Source organism: Chiloscyllium punctatum, chromosome 6 (genome assembly GCF_047496795.1).
Source record: "Chiloscyllium punctatum isolate Juve2018m chromosome 6, sChiPun1.3, whole genome shotgun sequence".
NCBI lineage: Eukaryota > Metazoa > Chordata > Chondrichthyes > Orectolobiformes > Hemiscylliidae > Chiloscyllium > Chiloscyllium punctatum.
The window spans coordinates 52,398,253-52,418,007 of NC_092744.1; the positions used below are offsets into that span (position 1 = coordinate 52,398,253).

General features: G+C 40.2%; 1 protein-coding gene across 5 annotated transcripts in view; it reads right to left on the bottom strand.

Moving 5' to 3' along the window:
- Positions 1-19,755, bottom strand: part of veph1 (ventricular zone expressed PH domain-containing 1) — a 286,670-nt gene that overhangs the window by 256,820 nt on the left and 10,095 nt on the right. For 4 of the 5 annotated variants that reach the window (XM_072572664.1, XM_072572662.1, XM_072572660.1 and 1 more), the window contains exons 1-2: positions 6,002-6,312; positions 1,387-1,693 (exon numbers count right to left, since the gene is read on the bottom strand). In XM_072572664.1, the coding sequence (XP_072428765.1) occupies positions 1,387-1,524 (138 nt within the window). In that variant the 5' untranslated portion in view covers positions 1,525-1,693; positions 6,002-6,312. Of the gene's footprint in view, positions 1-1,386; positions 1,694-6,001; positions 6,313-19,755 lie in introns of those variants that run through there. The other variant, XM_072572661.1, reaches the window with a different exon arrangement.

Here is a 19,755-nt window from a genome sequence, read left to right on the forward strand (position 1 = left end):
AGAGGACTTATGATTACTTGGAAAACCATAGTTTGATTAAAGATAGTCAGCATGGCTTTGTGAGGGGCAGGTCATGCCTCACAAACCTTATTGAATTCTTTGATGATGAGACAAAACACATTGATGAAGGTGCAGCGGAGGATATGATATACATGGATTTTAGCAAGGCGTTTGATAAGGTTCCCCATGGTCGGCTCATTCAGCAAGTAAAGAGGCAAGGGATACAGGGAAATCTGGCTGTCTGGATAGAAGATAGAGGGTGGTGGTAGATGGAAAGTAATCAGCCTGGAGCTAGGTGATAAGTGGAGTTCTGCAGGGATTGGTCTGGGGCCTCTGCTTTTTTGTGATTTTTATAAATTACTTGGATGAGGAAGTGGAAGGGTGGGTTAGTAAGTTTGCTAATGACATGAAGCTTGGTAGAGTGGTAGATAGCGAGGAATGCTGTTGTAGGTTGCAACGGGACATTGACGGGATGCAGAACTGGGCTGATAATTGGCATATAGAATTCAACCTAGAAAAGTGTGAAGTGATTCACTTTGGAAGGTCAAATTTGAATGCAGAATCTGGTGTTAAACACAGGATTCTTGGCAGTGTGGAGGAACAGAGGGATCTTGGGGTCCATGTCCATAGATCCCTCAAAGTTGCCACCAAAGTTGATAGGTTTGTCAAGAAGGCACAAGGTGTGTTGGCTTTCATTAGCAGGGGGATTTAATTTAAAAGTTGCGAGGTTATGTTGCAGCTCTGTAGAACCCTGGTTAGACAACACTTGAATATTGTGTTCAGTTCTGGTTGCCTCATTATAGGAAGGATGTGGAAGCTTCCGAGAGGATGCAGAGAGATTTACCAGGTTGCTGCCTGGACTGGAGGGCATATCTTATGAATAAAGGTTGAGGAAACTAGGGTTTTTCTCATTGGAGCAAAGAATGATAAGAGGTGACTTGATAGAATTGTACAAGGTGATGAGGCATAGATGGAGTTGATAGCCAGAGACTTTTTTCCAGAGTGGAAATGGCTATCATGTGGGGGCATAATTTTAAGGGGATTGGTGGAAGGTTTAGGGGAGATGTTAGAGGTAGGATCTTTACACAGAGAGTGGTGGATGGGTGGAATGCACTGCCAGCAGTGGTAGTAGCATCAAATATTTTAGGGGCATTTAAGCGACTCTTGGTTAGGCACATGGAAGATAGGTTAGTCTGATCTTAGTGTAGGGTAAAAGGTCGGCACAACAATGAGGGCCAAAGGTCCTGTACTGTGCTGTACTCTTTCTATGTTCTATGTTCTAGCTGAAAAGCTGTGCTGTTGCATGAGCTAGTTGTTGTAAATTAAATCAATATATAAACAGATAGTTTCTAATATTGCATTTATGGGCTGTTTACTGACACTTACTGGTGAAGAAGATATTTCCTTTATTTGCTCAAGAGCTTCTGACAGACAATCTTCAATTTCAGTATCTTCCAGTGAGAAAAGATCTCCTGCACGAGATAAATCCCTCTGCCCTAGCACCACGATAAATAGTTGATGCATAGTGTGCAATTCCAATGTAGCGTAAAAGCTACATTCACGTGTATTTGACTGTTCAATTCATCGACAGCATGGACAAATTCTTCAAAGTTTAAGAGTGTGGACCAAATGCTTAAACCACTTGGTGCTCATATCTGCAAAGGTGACATCACTCCACTGTCCCATGCCCTATCTGAAAAAAAAAGAATGACAGAATCAGATATCTGTTTTCATACACATAGCATATTCAGTTTGAATGCAAGCATTGAAGATTCCAATGAAATTTTGACAATATGCTCAACCATATTATGAATCTTTTGAAACATAGATATTGCTGTAATTTAAAGAGAAACAGTAACTGAATTAATAGAGCAAGTTCCATAAGCAAAGTGATGAATGACCAGATATTTATGTCAAAGGTGTTGATTGGAATAACAGGAATTTCTTTTTGTTCTTGATAAATTAGTGCCATAGAATTTTTAACTTGTCAAAGATGGTAGGTGGACACTCAATAAATGTCCCATGTGCATGTTCAAAAAGCCATAGGCAAGAGGCAAAGTTCATGCGGGAATTACTTAAATTCAGTAACTTAATTATAGTCCGAAATGTGATATTAGAATTGATTTGAGCAGCATCTTCAAAATGTCAGGGATGCCAGAACATTACAGTATAGTTGTGGTCAAAATTATCATCTGAATACCAACATCCAAATCTCATATAGTTAGCACTGTACACCTATCACTCACTATTTAAAGAACAAACAAACCGTTTGGTTCCCAAATGCTAATTTGATAAAACAAGCTCTGCAAGATCTTATATCATATTGGTCCCTCCACATTTGCCAGTATTTGCTGTCTGATGTATCCAAGCAGACTAGTTGCTACTGAGAAGAGACAACAAATGAAAATCCCCTCTGCCACCAATGTTAGTTATATTACAAGTACCAGTCCTAGAAAGATACTGAGGCTAACTGGATTGTTAACTGCACTTCGCACAGAGTGTGGTGAGACAGGAAAAACATGCATGTCTCCATATGGACAATTGGTACAAAGACATTTGACAAACTATAACTAAAGGAATTATGTGGCAATGATTAAAAAAACTGAAACCTATTTGAAAAATGAATGTATACTAATTATAATTTGGCCTTAAACACAAGGATGGGCCAAAATGTCTTACTGCAAACTGTGATGCTCCAAGAGGCAAAGGTCTCACTGTATTTTACAACTGGGTTTATGTCAGTCTCTTCAGTGCACATGGGACTGAACAAATGTTTAAGATGACCAAATGTTTAACATAACTCTAGTCATTTTGTGTTAAACTCCTAAAATACTAATTTTTCTTTAACAGTGCTACACATTTCATTAAAGTCAATATAACTATCGTTTATGCTTGATTAATGAGATTATGCTTTACCTATTAAAAGAAAAATGGGCAATATTTGTTTTTCCTACTATGAACCATTGTTCATTGCACAGCTATTCAAATGATTTTGGATACAGGAATTCTCTTATGAAAGCCCACCTCATCTGATATATAAATTTCACCAAATAGAAAAGGTAATTATTGAATCTTAAAAGTTCATGTTGTGACAGTGTAAATTGTGTTTCATTCAAATTGTCTGCTGAAAGTATGTGAGTATATTAGCACTTGTTATTGGCATATTATTGAAAAATAAGAACAGCTTTTATAAAATGAAGTAACTGATACCATTATATATCACCAAAAGAATCTTGAGATTACAGTAAATTTTAGCCAGTTTCCAAATCAGTGTTAACCCATTATTGATTAGTGTATCAGTATCATATCGAATACTTACCTTTAAGGAAGGAAACTCCAGTTTTGGAGCATGTCAGGTCCATCTGAACTAATCTTCTTTCAATTCAATAGTTTTCACTAAGCAAATCACCTGTTACCAAATTTGATATATCCCATTTATTGATTCTTAATTAGTTGGAAATAAATTGGAAAAAATAAATTATTGCAACCCCAAATCATTATGCTCAGTGTTTGTCCTAACCATTACAAACGTAGGGCATGTTATTGAAAAGCAGCCTATGAACATCAGCTAAACATAAGTTAATTGTCATATGAATATTTGTGAAGCTTAAATTACACATATTCCTGATTTATCCTCACAGCAAATTTAAAGGATTTCTGAATAGTGATTTTTTTTTGTTTCTCTAAAGAACAATTCCAACACAAGAGTAAGAGACATGCAGATACCAAGTTATAAAGCCTGTGTTGTCTTTCATCACATTTGATAGAAGTTCAAACTGTTTCAAATATTCATTATGAGAATTCTAAAGTAAATTCAAAGCATTGGATTCCCAGGACTGTTACAATGGACCAACACTACAATTACTATTCAACCCACCAGCATTAAACTGACGAACTCAGCAGGTAGGCATTTGAAAGCTGCATCCTCTACACACAATGGTTCAAGTGATATCATAAAATTCACCAGTGAGCTTGACCTTCATAATCATTAACTATACCTAACAGAGTTAGAACAAAAAACCTAGTGTAATTATGTTACTAGTGCAGCAAAGTTTTTTTAAGTTGAAAAAAAATCACCTCATGAAAAGACACATGGAATGTTTTCAATAAGGAATCATGGTAGATAACAGAATTACTATTCAATATTCACTTGAAATGTTATGTTACAAACCACATGCAAATATAAATTATATATTATTGTTTTCTTTGCCAGCTTTTAGTGTGAAGTAGTTGCACCTTAATAGAAAGTTAATTTTTTTTATGAAGGCAAATAGAGAAGATCAATTTTATGGCATAAGATTCAATACAGTGTTGCAACACTACTGGGCTTGTGCTATGTGTTTAAACTGGAGATGAAATATTTTAGAAAGAAGCTGTTGGCCTAAGAATTTTCCATAAACACAGAATTCTTAAATGAAAGGTTATACCAGTCAGGTTACATACCTGCTTATTAATTTTAAGGTTTATAAATATTATTATTTTCATCTGAATCAATAAACAAGGGACGCTGAACTGAATTATTATAGAAAAAGGAAGGATGCCTAACCTATTGGTGGGCTGTACAATGTTAGCTAATTAAAATTCATCAATACTCATGTATATATTTAGAAGTCTCCTGGAATGGAATTATCTTAGGCAGCGGTAGCAGCAGTCCATTTTACATACTATTGACTATTCTTTTCCATCCTGTGAAGTCATGAACATACAAACGTCTGTCCATATTCTCTGTTTATGGCTAAGCAGGTTTGCTTGCAATGGAGAGAAATTTATGTTTGATGGGATGCTAGAAAATCTATTTTGTTTTGATGGAATAAACCCTAAACTTCTCACAGTGCCCTGGATTTTCTGATGTTCTATAGAGATTCATCATTAGATTGCAACTTTTATAGACTTGCGTTCTTTACAAATTTATTTTTTTCTGGACCTGTCAGTTTCATTCTCTCTGCTCTTCTACATTACTTTTGTCAGTGTTCTTTTTATATAACATAATCATTAACCTCTCGCCTCTGTGATAGTATTTAGTATTACAGTCCACATCAAACCATACACTCTTCTGATTCTACTTAAGCATTTCATTCTTCCTTTGCCCTCGGGTTGGTGGTCATGCCTCACTTTCTGAAATTTCCTCCATAAACTCCTTAGTTTTGCCACCTTAAAGAAACTTTTTAAAATTCAACTTTTTGACCAAGCTTTTGGTCTCCCCAATAGCTCCTTCAATTCGGTCTCCACTTTCTAAACTTTCCTTCAAGGTACTTTATGAATGCATCTTGCTGTCATTTTATTTCATACATAAAGATATAGAGCAAAGTTATGCCCATACAGGCTGAGATAGCGTTCATTCAAAATATAGATTGGAAAAATTGAAAATTAAGCAAATCGAACAAATTAGCAGATTCCACTTAAATACAGCCATGCATAATTATCTTGTTAATGTGTTCCCTTTAAAATCAAATTCAGCACATCCACTAATATTACACCAATATAAAAAAAACACATTTTTGACAATTTTTTTTGTTATTTATACTTGAATCAGTTTTTTAAATTCCCATTTTCCTCTTCCATTTTGTAACCTAATTTATTTGTAATGATTAATTGCTTGAAATATTTTATGAAATAAGTTAAGAATTTAAGTGCAAGATCAAGTATTAAAACACGCACAAAGTTAGTTGTGATCACAGCTAACTCAGAACTGATCCTCTATTTAGAAAAGTTAATTTTTTGCAACCCAAAGGATTGTTCATTGTCATGCTAAACTGTGAAGCTCATGTGAGCTTGCATTGGCTAGTTAACATTCTTTTAGAAAACCTAAAGTGACTACATTTTGATTGACTCTTCTATTTATTTGTCTTTTACATTCAAGCCAAACAATGTCAATGGAAGTTAGATACAGTATCTAAGCAGAATGAAGTAAATTAAAGTTTGTAACTACTGAAAATTCTAATTCCCTATTGCTATTCTTTGCACCAAAAGAAACATGAGTAAGATAGAGATTTTGCTTTACCTGCATACTAGTCCCTGTAGGCGTACTTGTGATCCACTTACTCTGAAGGTTCCTGCTGTCTTTGTAACACTGTAGTCATGGTTATGAAGTAAAAAGCAATGGAAACTTTCTGTTGAAACCATGCACTTTCGGCAATCTATTTAACTGTTGTGAGCTAGGAATGCAAAGAATGCATGCTGTAAAATGTGCCTAAAATTGAGTCTTAAGTGGCACAGTCAGCTGGTTAGGCTTGATCCGAACAGAAACAACAACTGATTGGAATGAAGTTCTAATCAGGTTGTTGCGCAAAGCAGAGGGACAGTTTAGTCATCTGTGATACTGACAGTCCCTGTTCTGTATATGGCACTCCCCTTTAAAATGAGGCCAGTGAAAGAAACAGGACTCTTTTGTATCACGAAGGACCTATTAATTCCATGGAACAGAGACAGATGAAGGAAAAGCCACTCAGAGAATCCGCATTTGCAATAATTTGAAAACATTTCTATAAACCCTGAGCAGTGATAAATTTTAATGATGACTAGTTGCACTTTTCTATTAAATAAGAAACATGTTATTCCTTTCAACTTAGTGTACTATTCATGGAAAATACTAATAAACTATTCTATGATATGGATTACAAAAACAAAATAATTATTTTATGCAACTATAACCACGAGAACTCTACCATCATGAGAGGCTATGCTGTTTAATATAACTATTTTAGTAATTTAAATTTAGCTGAATAATTTTATGAATGTATTCCTTTCAAAAATTGTGAAATTTAGGACCATATGTGAAGTGAAATAATCCTAGGAATAAAACTAGTAGCTATGTTAGGTACAGAGTGTAGAGATCATGCTTTTTGACATACGTTGAAGAGGATAGATAGAATAGAGATACCATCCAGATCGGGCTGCATGATGGGTGCTCTATGCTCAACTTCTAGGTCATATATAGTTATCCATGGGGCAGTATAATGGAAGGGGTTGCTGACAATCCTGTGAAATAGCACTTACAAATCAATAGCCTGCTCTCTGACACTCAGTTTGGATTTCCCCAGGGCCATTTAGCTCCTGACCTAATGACAGCTTTGGTGCAAATATGGACAAAGGACCTGCATTCCAGAAGTGAGGTGAGGGTGACTGCCAGTGGCATCAAGGCTATTTCTGGCCGAGTAAAGTATTAAGGATTTCTTGTAAAACTGAGATCAATGAGAATCCAGAGGTAAACCCGGCACTGGTTGGAGTAATACCTAATACAAAAAATGGCTGTGAGACAATCCTGGACATCATTGTAGCAGTTCCTTATGCCAGTACCTTAGGTCAAACCAACTTTAACTGCTTTATCAATTATCTTCCTTTTCACAAAATCAGAAGTGCAAAGGTTCACTGAACCCCCCCCCCCCCCCCCCCCCCATTAACATCTGTCAAGTCACTATTGACCAGCTGCATAAATACTAAGGATACAAGAGCAGACTGAAGGCTGGGTACACTGTGGTATATAACTGACCTTCTGACTTCACAAGCTGTTCCACCATCTAGAAAGCACACGTCAAAAATCTGACAGAATACCAAATGTGCTCCACCCCTATCACCAAGCACATATTAAAAAAATCACATGGACCACACCACTGCATATTGCCATCAAGTGTTTATCTTTGTTGGGGGGGGGGGGGGGGGTGGAACCAGCCAACACAATTTCACCCTAAAGCAAGTTCTAACCTACTGCAAGTGCCTGACCAAATTCATGAAAACTGCAGCTCCTGGCTTTCTGTCCAATCTGCCACATCACATGAACCATGCCTATTCTCCCACCTCCATTTTTTAAAAAAAATGACTTTTCCTTGTTCTCAAAGATTCTCCTCTTTCTAATTCCTTTCACCATTTTCCATCAGTTTTTCTTTGTTCCCGTATTTCTGTCCTCTTTTGTTAGCTTCCTGTGCTTTCTCAGGATGCTCCTTTGTTTCTGTTTGCTGACTAAACCATTTATCGTGTGTTGACTCCTCTCTTTGTCTTGGCTTTTGGGTCAATGGGCTTGTTAAAAGAATTTGGTTCTTAACACATGCCCTTGCAAATAGCATAATTGTGGAAGTAATTTATTGACTTCTTAACAGGAATGACACTTTAGGGAAGACTATGCAAAAAATAATAATGTTAGCTTGTGTGAAAAGTATGCTGACAATCCATAGGTGATTTTAATCTAGGTATAGATCGGATGAATCAAATTAGCAAAGGTAGCCGAGAAGATGAATGCATAGCAATTTTTGGAATGATTTCTTGGAGCAACACATTCTAGAAGCAAACAAAGAACAATTTATTTCAGACCTGGCAATTTGCAATTTACATTTAATAACGTAGAACATACGGACATTGCTGGCTGGGCCAGCCTTATTACCCATCCTGAATTGCCCTTCAGAGGTGGTGGAGAGCAACCTTCTTCATACACTGCAGTCTATTTGGTATAGGTACCATCAATACTGTTAGGAAGAAAATGCCAGGATTTTGCCCAGGGACACTGAAGTAATACAATGTAAATTCCAAGTCAGGATAGTAAGCGGTTGAAGGGGAAGTTTCAGGTGGCAGTTTTCCCATATATCTATTGATCGTGTCTTTCTAAACAGAAGTAGTTGTGAGTTTGGAAAATGTGTGAAGGTGCCTTGGCTAAGTTCTGCAGTGAACCTTTTAGATGGTAAACACTAGTGATGAAGAGAGTGAATGTGTTTGGATATGGTGCCATTCAAGTGGGCTGATTTCTCCTGGATGGTGACAAACTTCTTAAGCATTATGGAGCTGCAGTGATCTAAGTGAGGAGTACAGTATTCCATCACATTCCTAACTTGTGTCTCTTAAATAGTGGACAGGCTTTGAGGAGAGAGAGGTGAGTTAATTGGTATAAAATTCTTAGCCTCTGACCTGCTCTTGTATTGATATAGGTAGTCAAGTCCAGGTTTTGGTCAATGATAACTCCCAGGGTGTTGATAATAAAGGCATTCAGCAATGGTAGCTGCTAATTAAATGTCAAGGTGCTATGGTTATTTTCTCTCTTGTTGCATGTGGTCACTGTTGGTTCTTGTGTGATAGTAATGTTACTTGCCACTTGTCAGCCTAAACCTGGCTATAATCCAGATCTTGCTGCTCCTGCACATGGACTGCTTCAGTATCTCATGAGTTAGGAATGGTGGTATACATTGTGTAGTCATCAGTGCACGTTCATCTGCACTTCTGACCTAATGCCGAAGAGAAGGTCAATGACAAAATAGCTGTTATGTTTGGGGCTCGGACAGTACCCTCGTGATCTCTGACTGAGATAACTGACTTTCAACAACTACCGTCTTCCTTTGAGCTAGATATAACTAAAACTATAGAACATAGAACATTATAGTGCAGTACAGGTCCTTCGGCCCTCAATGTTGCGCCAACCTGTAGAACCAATCTGAAGCCCATCAAACCTACACTATTCCATTCTCATTCATATGTCTATCCAATGACGACTTAAATGTCCTTAAAGTTGGCGAGTTTACTACTGTTGCAGGCAGTGCATTCCACACCCCTACTACTTTCTGAGTAAAGAAGCTACTTCTGACGTTTGTCCTATATCTATCACCCCTCAATTTAAAGCTATGTCTCCTTGCGCTGGCCAGTGCCATTCAAGGAAAAAGGCTCTCATTGTCCAACCTATCTAACCCTCTGATTAGCTTATATATCTCAATTAAGTCACCTCTCAATTTTCTTCTCCCTAATGTAAACAGCCGTAAGTCCTTCAGCCATTCCTCGTAAGACCTTCCTTCTATACCAGGCAACATCTCCTCTGAACCCTTTCCAAAGCTTCCACATCCTTCCTATAGTGCTGTGACCAGAACTGTATGTAATACTCCAAAATGTAGCTGCACCAGAGTTTTGAACAGCTGCAGCATGATCTCATGGTTCCTAAACTCAATCCCTCTACCAATAAAAGCTAACATGCCATATGTCTTCTTAACAATCCTATCAACTTTCAAGAATCTATGTACTTGGACACTGAATCTTACCATTAGCCCAGTAACCTACATTCCTGTTACACCGTCCAAAGTGAATCACCTCACGCTTTTCTGTATTAACTTCCATTTGCCACCTCTCGGCCCAGCTCTGCAGCTTACCTATGTCTGTCTGTAACCTACAACATCCTTTGTTACTATCCACAACTCTACTGGCCTTAGTGTCATCCGCAAATTTACTAACCCATCCTTCAAGCCCTCGTCCAGGTCATTTATATAAATGAAAAACAGTGGACACAAAACAGATCCTTGCGTTACCCCACTATAAGTGAACTCCCCATCAACCACCATCCTCTGTCTTCTCTCAGCTAGCCAATTTCTGATCCAAACTGCTTTTTCACCTTCAATTCCATGCCTCTGTATTTTGTGTGATAGCCTCCCATGGGGAACTTTATCAAATGCCTTACTGAAGTCCATATACACATCAACTGCTTTTCCCTCATCTCTCTGTTTGGTCACCTTCTCAAAAATAACTCAATAAGGTTGTGAGACATGCCCTACCCTTCAGAAAACCGTGTTCACTGTCCCTAATCAACTTATTCCTCTCTAGATGATTATGAATCCTACCTCTTATAATCCTTTTCAATACTTTACCCACAGCTGAAGTAAGACTCACAGGTCTATAATTACCAGGGTTGTCTCTACTCCCCATCTTGAAAAAGGGAACAACATTTGCTATCCTCCAGACTTCTGGCACTATTCCTGTAGACAATGATTACATAAAGATCAAAGCCAAAGGCTCGGCAATCTCCTCCCTGGCTTCCCAGAGAATCCTAGGATAAATCCCATCCAGCCCAGGGGATTTATCTATTTTTACACTTTCCACATTTGCTAACACCTTCTCCGAATGCACCTTAATCTCATCTAGTCTACTAGCCTGTATCTCAGTATTCTCCTCGACCACATTGTCTTTTACTAGTGTGAATACTGATGAAAAGTATTCATTGAGTGCTTCTCCTACCTTCTCTGACTCCACGCACAATGTCCCACTACTATGCTTGATTGGCCCTAATCTTACTCTAGTCATTCTTTTATTCCTGATATAGCTATAGAAAGCCTTAGGGGTTTTCTTGATCCTATCCACCAATGAATTCTTATGTCCCTTCCTGGCATTTCTTAGCTCTTTCTTTAGGTTTTTCGTGGCTAACTTGTAACTCTCAAGCACCCTAACTGAGCCATCACATCTCTTCCTAACATAAGCTGCCTTCTTCCTCTTGACAAGAGATTCAATTTTCTTAGTAAACCACGGCTCCCACACTCGACAACTTCCTCCCTGCCTGACCTGTACATACTTATCAAGGACCTGCAGTAGCTGATCCTTGAATAAGCTCTATATTTCAATTGTGCCCATCCCCTGCAGTTTCCTTCCCCATCCAATGCATCCTAAATCTTGCATAATCGAATTGTAATTGCCTTTCCCCCAGCTATAACTTTTTCCCTGCGGTATATATCTACGGCTTTCCATCACTAAAGTAAACATAACTGAATTGTGGTCACTATCACCAAAGTGCTCACCTATCTCCAAATCTAACAGCTGGCCGGGTTCATTGCTCAGTACCAAATCTAACTTGGTCTCGCTCCTTGTTGGCCTGTCTACATCCTGTGTCAACACCCTCCTGCACACATTGGACAAAAACTGACCCATCTAAACTACTTGAACTATAGTATTCCTAGTCAATATTTGGAAAGTTAAAGCCCACAAAACAACTACCCTGTCACTCTCGCTCCTATTGAGGATCATCTTTGCTATCCTAGCCTTGCATCTCTGGAACTATTTGGAGGTCTATACAAAACTCCCAACAGGGTAACCTCTCCTTTCCTGTTTTTAATCTCAGCCCATACTATCTTAGTAGACAAGTCCTCAAATGTCCTTTCTGCAACCGTAATACTGTCCTTGACTAACAGTGCCACACCACCCCCTCTTTTACTATTTTCTCTGTTCTTACTGAAACATCTAAATCCTGGAAGCTGCAATAACCATCCCTGTCCCTGCTCTATCCATGTCTTTGAAATGGCCACAACATTGAAATCCTAGGTACAAACCCATGCTGCAAGGTCACCCACCTTATTCCGGATGCTCTTGGCATTGAAGTAGACACACTTCAAACCAACGTCTTGCCTGCCGGTGGCTTCTTGCGATCTTGAAATCTTAGTTCTCACTACTCTCATCCTCCCATATACTCGAACTACAGTTTTAGTTCCCATTCCCCGGCTGAATTGTTCTCCCCCCCAAAGGATATTGGTACCCCTCTGGTTCAGGTGTAGACCGTCCTGTTTGTAAAGGTCCCACCAATTCCAGAAACAGCCCCAATTATCCAGGAATCCAAAAACCATCGGTCTTGCACCATCCATGTAGCCATAAGTTCAACTCCTTTCTCTCCCTATTCCTCACCTTACTAGCACGTGACACAGGTAGCAAACCAGAGGTAACAACTCTGTTTGTTCTAGCTCTAAGCTTCCACCCTAGCTTCCTGAATTTCTGCTTTAAATCCCAATCCCTCTCCCTCCCTGTGCCTATATGTACCAAGACTTGGGGCTGCTCCCCCTCCCCTGCAGGGACCCCGAAAACACAATCAGAGACATCATGAACCCTGGCACCTGGAAGGCAACACACCAACCATGACTCTTTCTCGTTCCCATAGAACATCCTTTCTGTCTCCCTAACTATGGAGTGCCCAATGAATAATGCTCTGTTCCTCTTCTCCCTTCCCTTCTGAGCAACAGGGACAGACTCGGTGCCAGAGACCTGTGCCCCATTGCTTATACCTGGTAAGTCATCTCCCCTGACAGTGTCTGAACAGTATACTTGTTGTTGAAGGGAATGGTCACAGGGAATCCCTGCACTGCCTGCTGGTTCCCTTTCCCTACCGATTCCCATTGCCTCTAATTTTGAGAGAGGTCCTTGACCCCACAATGAATCAAATGCCACTTTAATGTCAGGGCTAGGCTGGATTGGATTTGTCCTCCCTTCTTTGTACAGGAACATACCTGAGCAATTTTCTACATTTTCAGGTAGATGCCCGTGTTGCAGCTGTTTTGGAACAGCTTGGTTTAGAGGCACAGTCAGTTCTGGAACATAAGTCTTCAATACTAATGCCAAAATGTTGTCAGGGTTTGTAATCTTTGCTGTATCTCGTGTCTCCAAGCCATTTCTCAACACCACATCGAATTAATCAAATTGGCTGAAGACTAGCATCTGGGATATCGGGGAACCGTGAAGGATGCTGACATTTATTTCCACTCCATACTTTTGACTGAACTTTGCTGCAAATGCTTCAATGTTATCATCTTTTGTAGTGATGCGCTGGGCTCCCCTATCATTGAGGATTGGGATATTTGTGGAGCCTTCTGCTTCAGTAAGTTCTTTAACTACAGAATACAGAAATGATCCAGAAAACTGAACAGATACATAAAAGAGCATAAAAGTATATAGCAGGCTGAGAGATTGGTGTGGCGATATCTTGGATGAGATTTTAAGGGTTAAAGGAAAACATATCGAATGCAAGCTCAATTCAGAACTAGACAGACAAAGGAAACATGAACTATTTAAATACACAAAGAGACAGAGCCATAATAACATATGTCAAGCAGAAACTCATTAATGTTACAGAGATATAATTGCTGCGAATGGGGATGTGTTTGTATTTTCAGGGGACATGGTCACTGCACATGGGCACAACAGGAGTTTGATTAAACTACAATGGAAACCGGTTCTTTTAACTGAGGACTGGCCCAGCCTTCTAATGAAACATTGATACTACAATTGTCTTGAAATGTTTATGATCATGTGACAAGGGTCACACTGCAATTTTATTCAGGATCCTGGCAAGCAAGCCACTGTAGTTGCTGCTGGTTTGCAGACTCAAGACAGCAAAAGAGTCCTACTTGACCTAAATTGAGCAAAAAAACTCAGAGGCCAGTATCCAGGAGAGTGCTGACCCTGAAAAAGCCCACCTACATCCAGTTTGGAACAGTTAAATTGTTTATCATCATTCAAATCTGAACCAATCAAAATAGATGTCTGGTTAAATGGTCACCCAGTTGTAATGGAGGTTGATACCAGTGTGGCTGTATCAGTGACTGCAGAACAAGCATTTTACAAAATTCTTTCAGGATGCAACCCTTATGTTTGCACAAGATGTCAGCCAGGCTGAGAACCTATTGTGGGGAACCGTTACAGATTAGGGAGTCCAATTTCGAATCCAGTCTCTTACAAGAAGCAGGTCATTCAATTGCCATTGATTGATGTAAAAGTAAAATTGGTTGAGGGAAATTCACCTCGAGTGTCTGAACATTTTTCGATTAGAAAATGGCTGCCTGAGTGAGCTCCCATTTCAATACCAGTTTTTTTTCAGGGAGGCCTAGAGACTATCAAAGGAGCCAAGGTCACCTTGCATGTTGACCAGGAAGCAATTCCATGATTCTGCAAGGCCAACGCAGTGCCATTTGCCTTATGGCCCAAAGTAGAGGCAGAAATCAGAAGGCTGGAAAGTGAAGGAATCATTAAACCAATCCAGTTTGCAGAACGGGCAGCACTGATCAGACTGATTTTGAACTCGACGGGTTGGTTTGCTTTGGTGGTGATTTTAAGCAATTGGCAAAACGCTTTACACAGCTGGATAAATACCCAATCCCTAACATAGAGGATTTATACGCAAAGCTAGCATGGGGTGTAATCTTTCACAAAGCTGAACATGAGCCACACGAACCTGCAAGTGCAATTCGGTGAGGATTCCCAGAACAATGGTGCAATTAATACCCATTAGAGTTTGTACCAATGCACGAGTCTGCCATTTGGGGTAATATCAGCCTATGGCCTTTTTCAACGAATGATGGAGAACATCTTACAATCCCCATTTATTGAGATCACATGCTAATAACAGGAGAGACCAATAAGGGGCACTTATAGAGAACTTGGACATAGTAATTTGGCAGTTCTCCCAGAAGGCCATATGCCTCAGAAGAGAAAGATGTATGTTCCACGCTTCCTAAGAGACCTACTTGGGGTGCAGAGTCAAGAAGACGTTATCTATCATTGGAAGATCATGTAAGAGTGATCAAATGTGCATCGGCACCCACGCCTGTACCGGAGCCTGGATCTTTCCTTGGGCTGGTGCATTATTACGGAAAATTCATACCTAACCTCACCTCCAAACTGGCACCTTTGCATTAACTCCTAAAAAACGGGTCAGCATTAGAAATGGTCACACAGCCAGGCCATAGCTTTCAGAGAATTGAAGAAATTGACATCATCCTGTAAGGTTTTGGCACACAATGATTCCAAGCGAGATCTAGTGTTGACATGTGATGTCGCAACATATGACATCGGCAAAGGCAGAGCGTAAATATGCCTAGATAGAGAAGGAAGGTTTGGTGGTCATATTTGGACTCAGGAAGGTCCCCTAATACCTTTATGGAAGTAAATTTGTCATAACAACAGACCACAAACCCCTGCTAGGTCTACTTAAAGAGGACATGTAAGTGTGACCCATAGCTTCAGGCCCAATTCAATGGTGGGCTCTAATATTAAGTGCGTCCAATTACACGTTGGAACACTGTCCAGGAGGTCAAGTAACAAATGTGGATGCATTGATCTGCCTCTCAGAGGCAGATACATCACCAGTGGTATTGCCACTGGATGAATCTGTTTTGGTTTTAAATTTTCTGGATACATGTCCAGTCGACAATATCCAACTTTGGACGCAGAAAGATGTGGTCCTGGCAAAAGTGAAACACCTGGTGGTGATGTAGGTAACCAAAGGGCAGTCACAATCAAATTTGAAACCTTTGTGGATCCAGAGACACCAGACCACAGTAGGGAACAGCATATTATTATGGGGAGCAAAGGAGATTGTCTCGAGTAAAGAGTTCCTGTTCATTGTCTCCACTATATGCTGGTTAAACTCCACCAGGGGTCTCCAAAAAGAAGATGTTGGTGAGAAATTATGTCGAGTGGCCAAGCTTTGATATAGATATAGCCACTTTGTTGGAGCTATGCCCAGAGTGGGAACAAGGACAAAAATTACAGGTAGCAGCTCCCCACATTTGGGGGAATGGCTGGGTAAACTTTGGACTTGGTACATGTCAACTATGCAGATCTTTCATGGGTGCAATGTTCTTAAGTCATTTCAGACATTCACTCCAACTGGTTAGATGTGCATAGAGTTTATTCATCAAACACTGGGATGATGATTGAAAAGCTGCAAACATCTTTTACAAGACACGATTTCTGGGCCATCATTTACCAGCAAGAAATTCAAGTATTTCCTCAAGTTGAATGGGATTTGACATATAAGGACAGCTCCACACAATCCAACATCCAATGGCCTGGCAGAATGAGCAGTCCAAACTTTGAAAACAGGCTTGAAGAAACAGGCTACAGCTTGACTCGATATCAAACTGTCCCGGTTCCTCTTTGATTATAGGACCACCCTTCATGCAAATACAGGGATAGCTCCAGCACAATTGCTCATGGGAAGAAGATTCTGCATCAGTTTATATCTGATCTTCTGGGACCTGCGTGTAGAGGGTGAAACAGCATCAGGAATGCCAATGCCAGGCACAAGACTCTGCAGTTTACTGCAGGGGACAAAGTTTGGCATAGGAATCAGGGGAATAGCCCTGTATGGTTAGGAGGCATGGTCAACACGAGGTCAGGACCATGATGTATAAAGTTCAATTAGGATTGACGGTCCTGGACAAGCATGCGGACTGTATGGAAGTTGCAAACTCACAAATGGAGCGACAGCAAAATGTGCCTTGCTCCTCGGAACAGTTGGAAAGGCTGTTGGAACCCATGGGTTCTCCCACTCCATCAAGCGGTGAAGACAGCTCGAATCTGAGATGGATATGGCAGATTTCACCGCATTGATGCCTATGCCGCTGGAAGAAGAGAGTGAATTTCTCCCAAGATGCTCCGGGGTGCAAAAGACGAGTTCCTGTTCATTGCACACTGCCTGTATCCGATGCAGGATTGGAGGAACTTGACCCAGTGCTAAAACGCCTCAGGACCCAGAGGGAGAGGGATGTAGTGACCATAACAAGGTCAGCCAGGTTGACCTCATAGAACAGAGGGCCTTGATTGGAGCTGTTAACCTGGACCAATCAGGGAGCCCTGTCTGACACAAATAAACAGGAATGTCAGAGGTCTGTCACTCTGAAAGGTGGCTCTGAGGAAGCTGGACCAGTGTCAAGGACTTCCCATGTGTAAATAAACAACGATTTGGTTATGGGATACCAGCCTCTGTAGAGTTATTTCAGTTTGCGACTTCAAAATAATATTTATCAACCAGTTTTAAGACTGCTCATGTTTCTTTTCCTCTGCTGTTCTAGTCTAAGTATCAACAATGCCAATATAATGCTCAAAGTTTCTTCCCAACCATGTAATGAAAAGTCCTGCAAGATAAGGAGGCATAAATGAACAAACCTTGTCCATGGGAGAATAGCAGTGTGGTGCAGAGAGGTATAGCTTTTGTTTCATTAATGATGTCTAACAGTGTAATACCAGTTATAGTTGGTAGGGTGGGAAGATTTTGACAAAATTAGCCCTGGTCGGGCACCTAAAATGAGAAGGTTAGCAAAAGAGGAAAATGGAATAGTTGGAACTGCTGCTTATAAAGAATTTGTTACTGGTGTCTTGAGAACACAGTAAGAGACATGGAAAGTAGTTCTGAAATTTTAAGGAGGGTGCGAGATTGGAATGAAAGCAGGAACGGATGAAGACAGAAGAATAGTGACGTTCTGAGTAGAAATTTGGACAAAGTATCCAAAAGAGGAGATATGAAATGTAACATGACTGAGCAACCAAAAGGGGGAGAGAGGGCAGGGAAGGTGCTTCATGCACACACAAATACCAGGTTTCATTCATGACTATATTACATCAAGGTGACCAGCATGATATAATTCTTTACTAAGACAATTCTGAAATGCACACAACATCTGTGAAATGTGATCAAAACAAAAATCTGAACATTAAAACTTTGAGGTTTCTCCAAGGCCACCATTTGCCAAGTATTTTTTAATTCATTCCTGGGGGATGTGGGCATGTTGGCTGCACCATTGCTAACTGCCCTTGAGAGGCCTTCTGGAACCATTGCAACCCTTGGGATGTGGGGACACCTACAATGCTGTTAGAGATTTCCACTATTTCATCCAGCAGCAGTGAAGGAATGGAGATTAGTTGTAAGTTAGGATGGTGTGTGGCTTTGAGATGAACTTGCAGCTAGTGGTGTTTCAATGCATAAGCTGTCCTTATTCTTGCAAGTGGTAGAGGCCACAGGGTAGGCAGATGCTGTAACACACCTTATAGATGGTACACCATGTCTTGGTGGTGAAAGGAATGAATGTTGAAAAGTGGTGTATGGGGTCCAATCAAGCAGGCTGCTTTAGTCTGGATGGTGTTGAGCTTTTCCAGTGGTGTTTGAGTTGCTTTCATCTGGGCAAGCTGAGTGTATTCCAGCACATCCTGACTTGTACCTTGTAGATTGTGGACAGACTTTGGCGAGTCAGGAGATGAGTAAATTGCTGTAGGATTCTGAGTGTCTGACATCCTCTCATAGTCACATTATATACAGGATATGGACCAGGATATGAGTTGTGAATGCAATCATCAATAAACATCTACCTCAGCTTCTGACCATGTGAAGAGGGGAAGGTAATTGATGAAGCAACTGAAGATTGTTGGGCCTGGTCACAACCTTGAAAAACAACTGCAGTAACATCCTGATTCTGAAATGGACACCCTCCCCGATTCCCACTGACTCCAGTTTTGCCACCCGCAGTGCTTCTTTGAAGTGGTTGTCAACATGAAGAGTAATGATTGAGAGTGGTGGGGGCAGTGGGGTTGAGGTGCAATTGATGATAACCAGCAAGAGGTTTCCTTGTCCATGTTTGATCTCACGCCCTGAAATTTCATGAGATCCAGAATCAATGTTGAGGATTCCCAGGACAACATGTTCCCAAATGCATACCACTGCACTATGACCTCTGGAGTGCTCGTTCTACTTGTGGGACAAAACATATCGAGAGACGGTGACGGTCATGCCTGAGGAAGTAGTATGGCAGGCTGTTCCTTCATTAATTTTAACATATCCCCTTCGTTGTTGGTAAAGAGGACTTTGCAGGACTGACAATTTGCCATTATTGTTTCTGGTGCTTACATCAATGCCCAGTGATGTGACCAGTCACATTCTTTCCTTTAGACTTTGTAGCAGTTTGATACAACTGACTGGCTTGCTAGGCTGTTTCAGAGGGCAGGTAAGTGTCAACCACTTTAATGGGACCAAGCCAGTTAAGAATAGTGGATTTTCTTCCTTAAGAGGACAATAATAAACCAGATAGCTTTTTATGATGATCGACAGCTTTTCCATTTTCATACTAAATTCAAGTTTCACTATCTGCTATAGGGAATTGAACTCATGACCCTCGAATGTTATCCTGGGGTCAATATGGATGTGTGCTTAGGATTCCATGCAAAATAATTGCTGAAGACCAAACAAGCAATATAATCCATCAATGATTTAAACAGGGTCTATGTGGCTAGGATGAGATAGTATCAACAGAATAAAAACTAAATTCCCTTCAAAGTGATACCACAGTATTTGCAACAACCGGAACTCTATCAACAAACACAGCGAGTTAGACCCCATCTACCACCCCCTAAGAAAAAGTACAGAAAATGACATGATCACAGGAAATGACATCACCAACCCAAAGAAACCCAAACATATAAATAGAAAGCAGG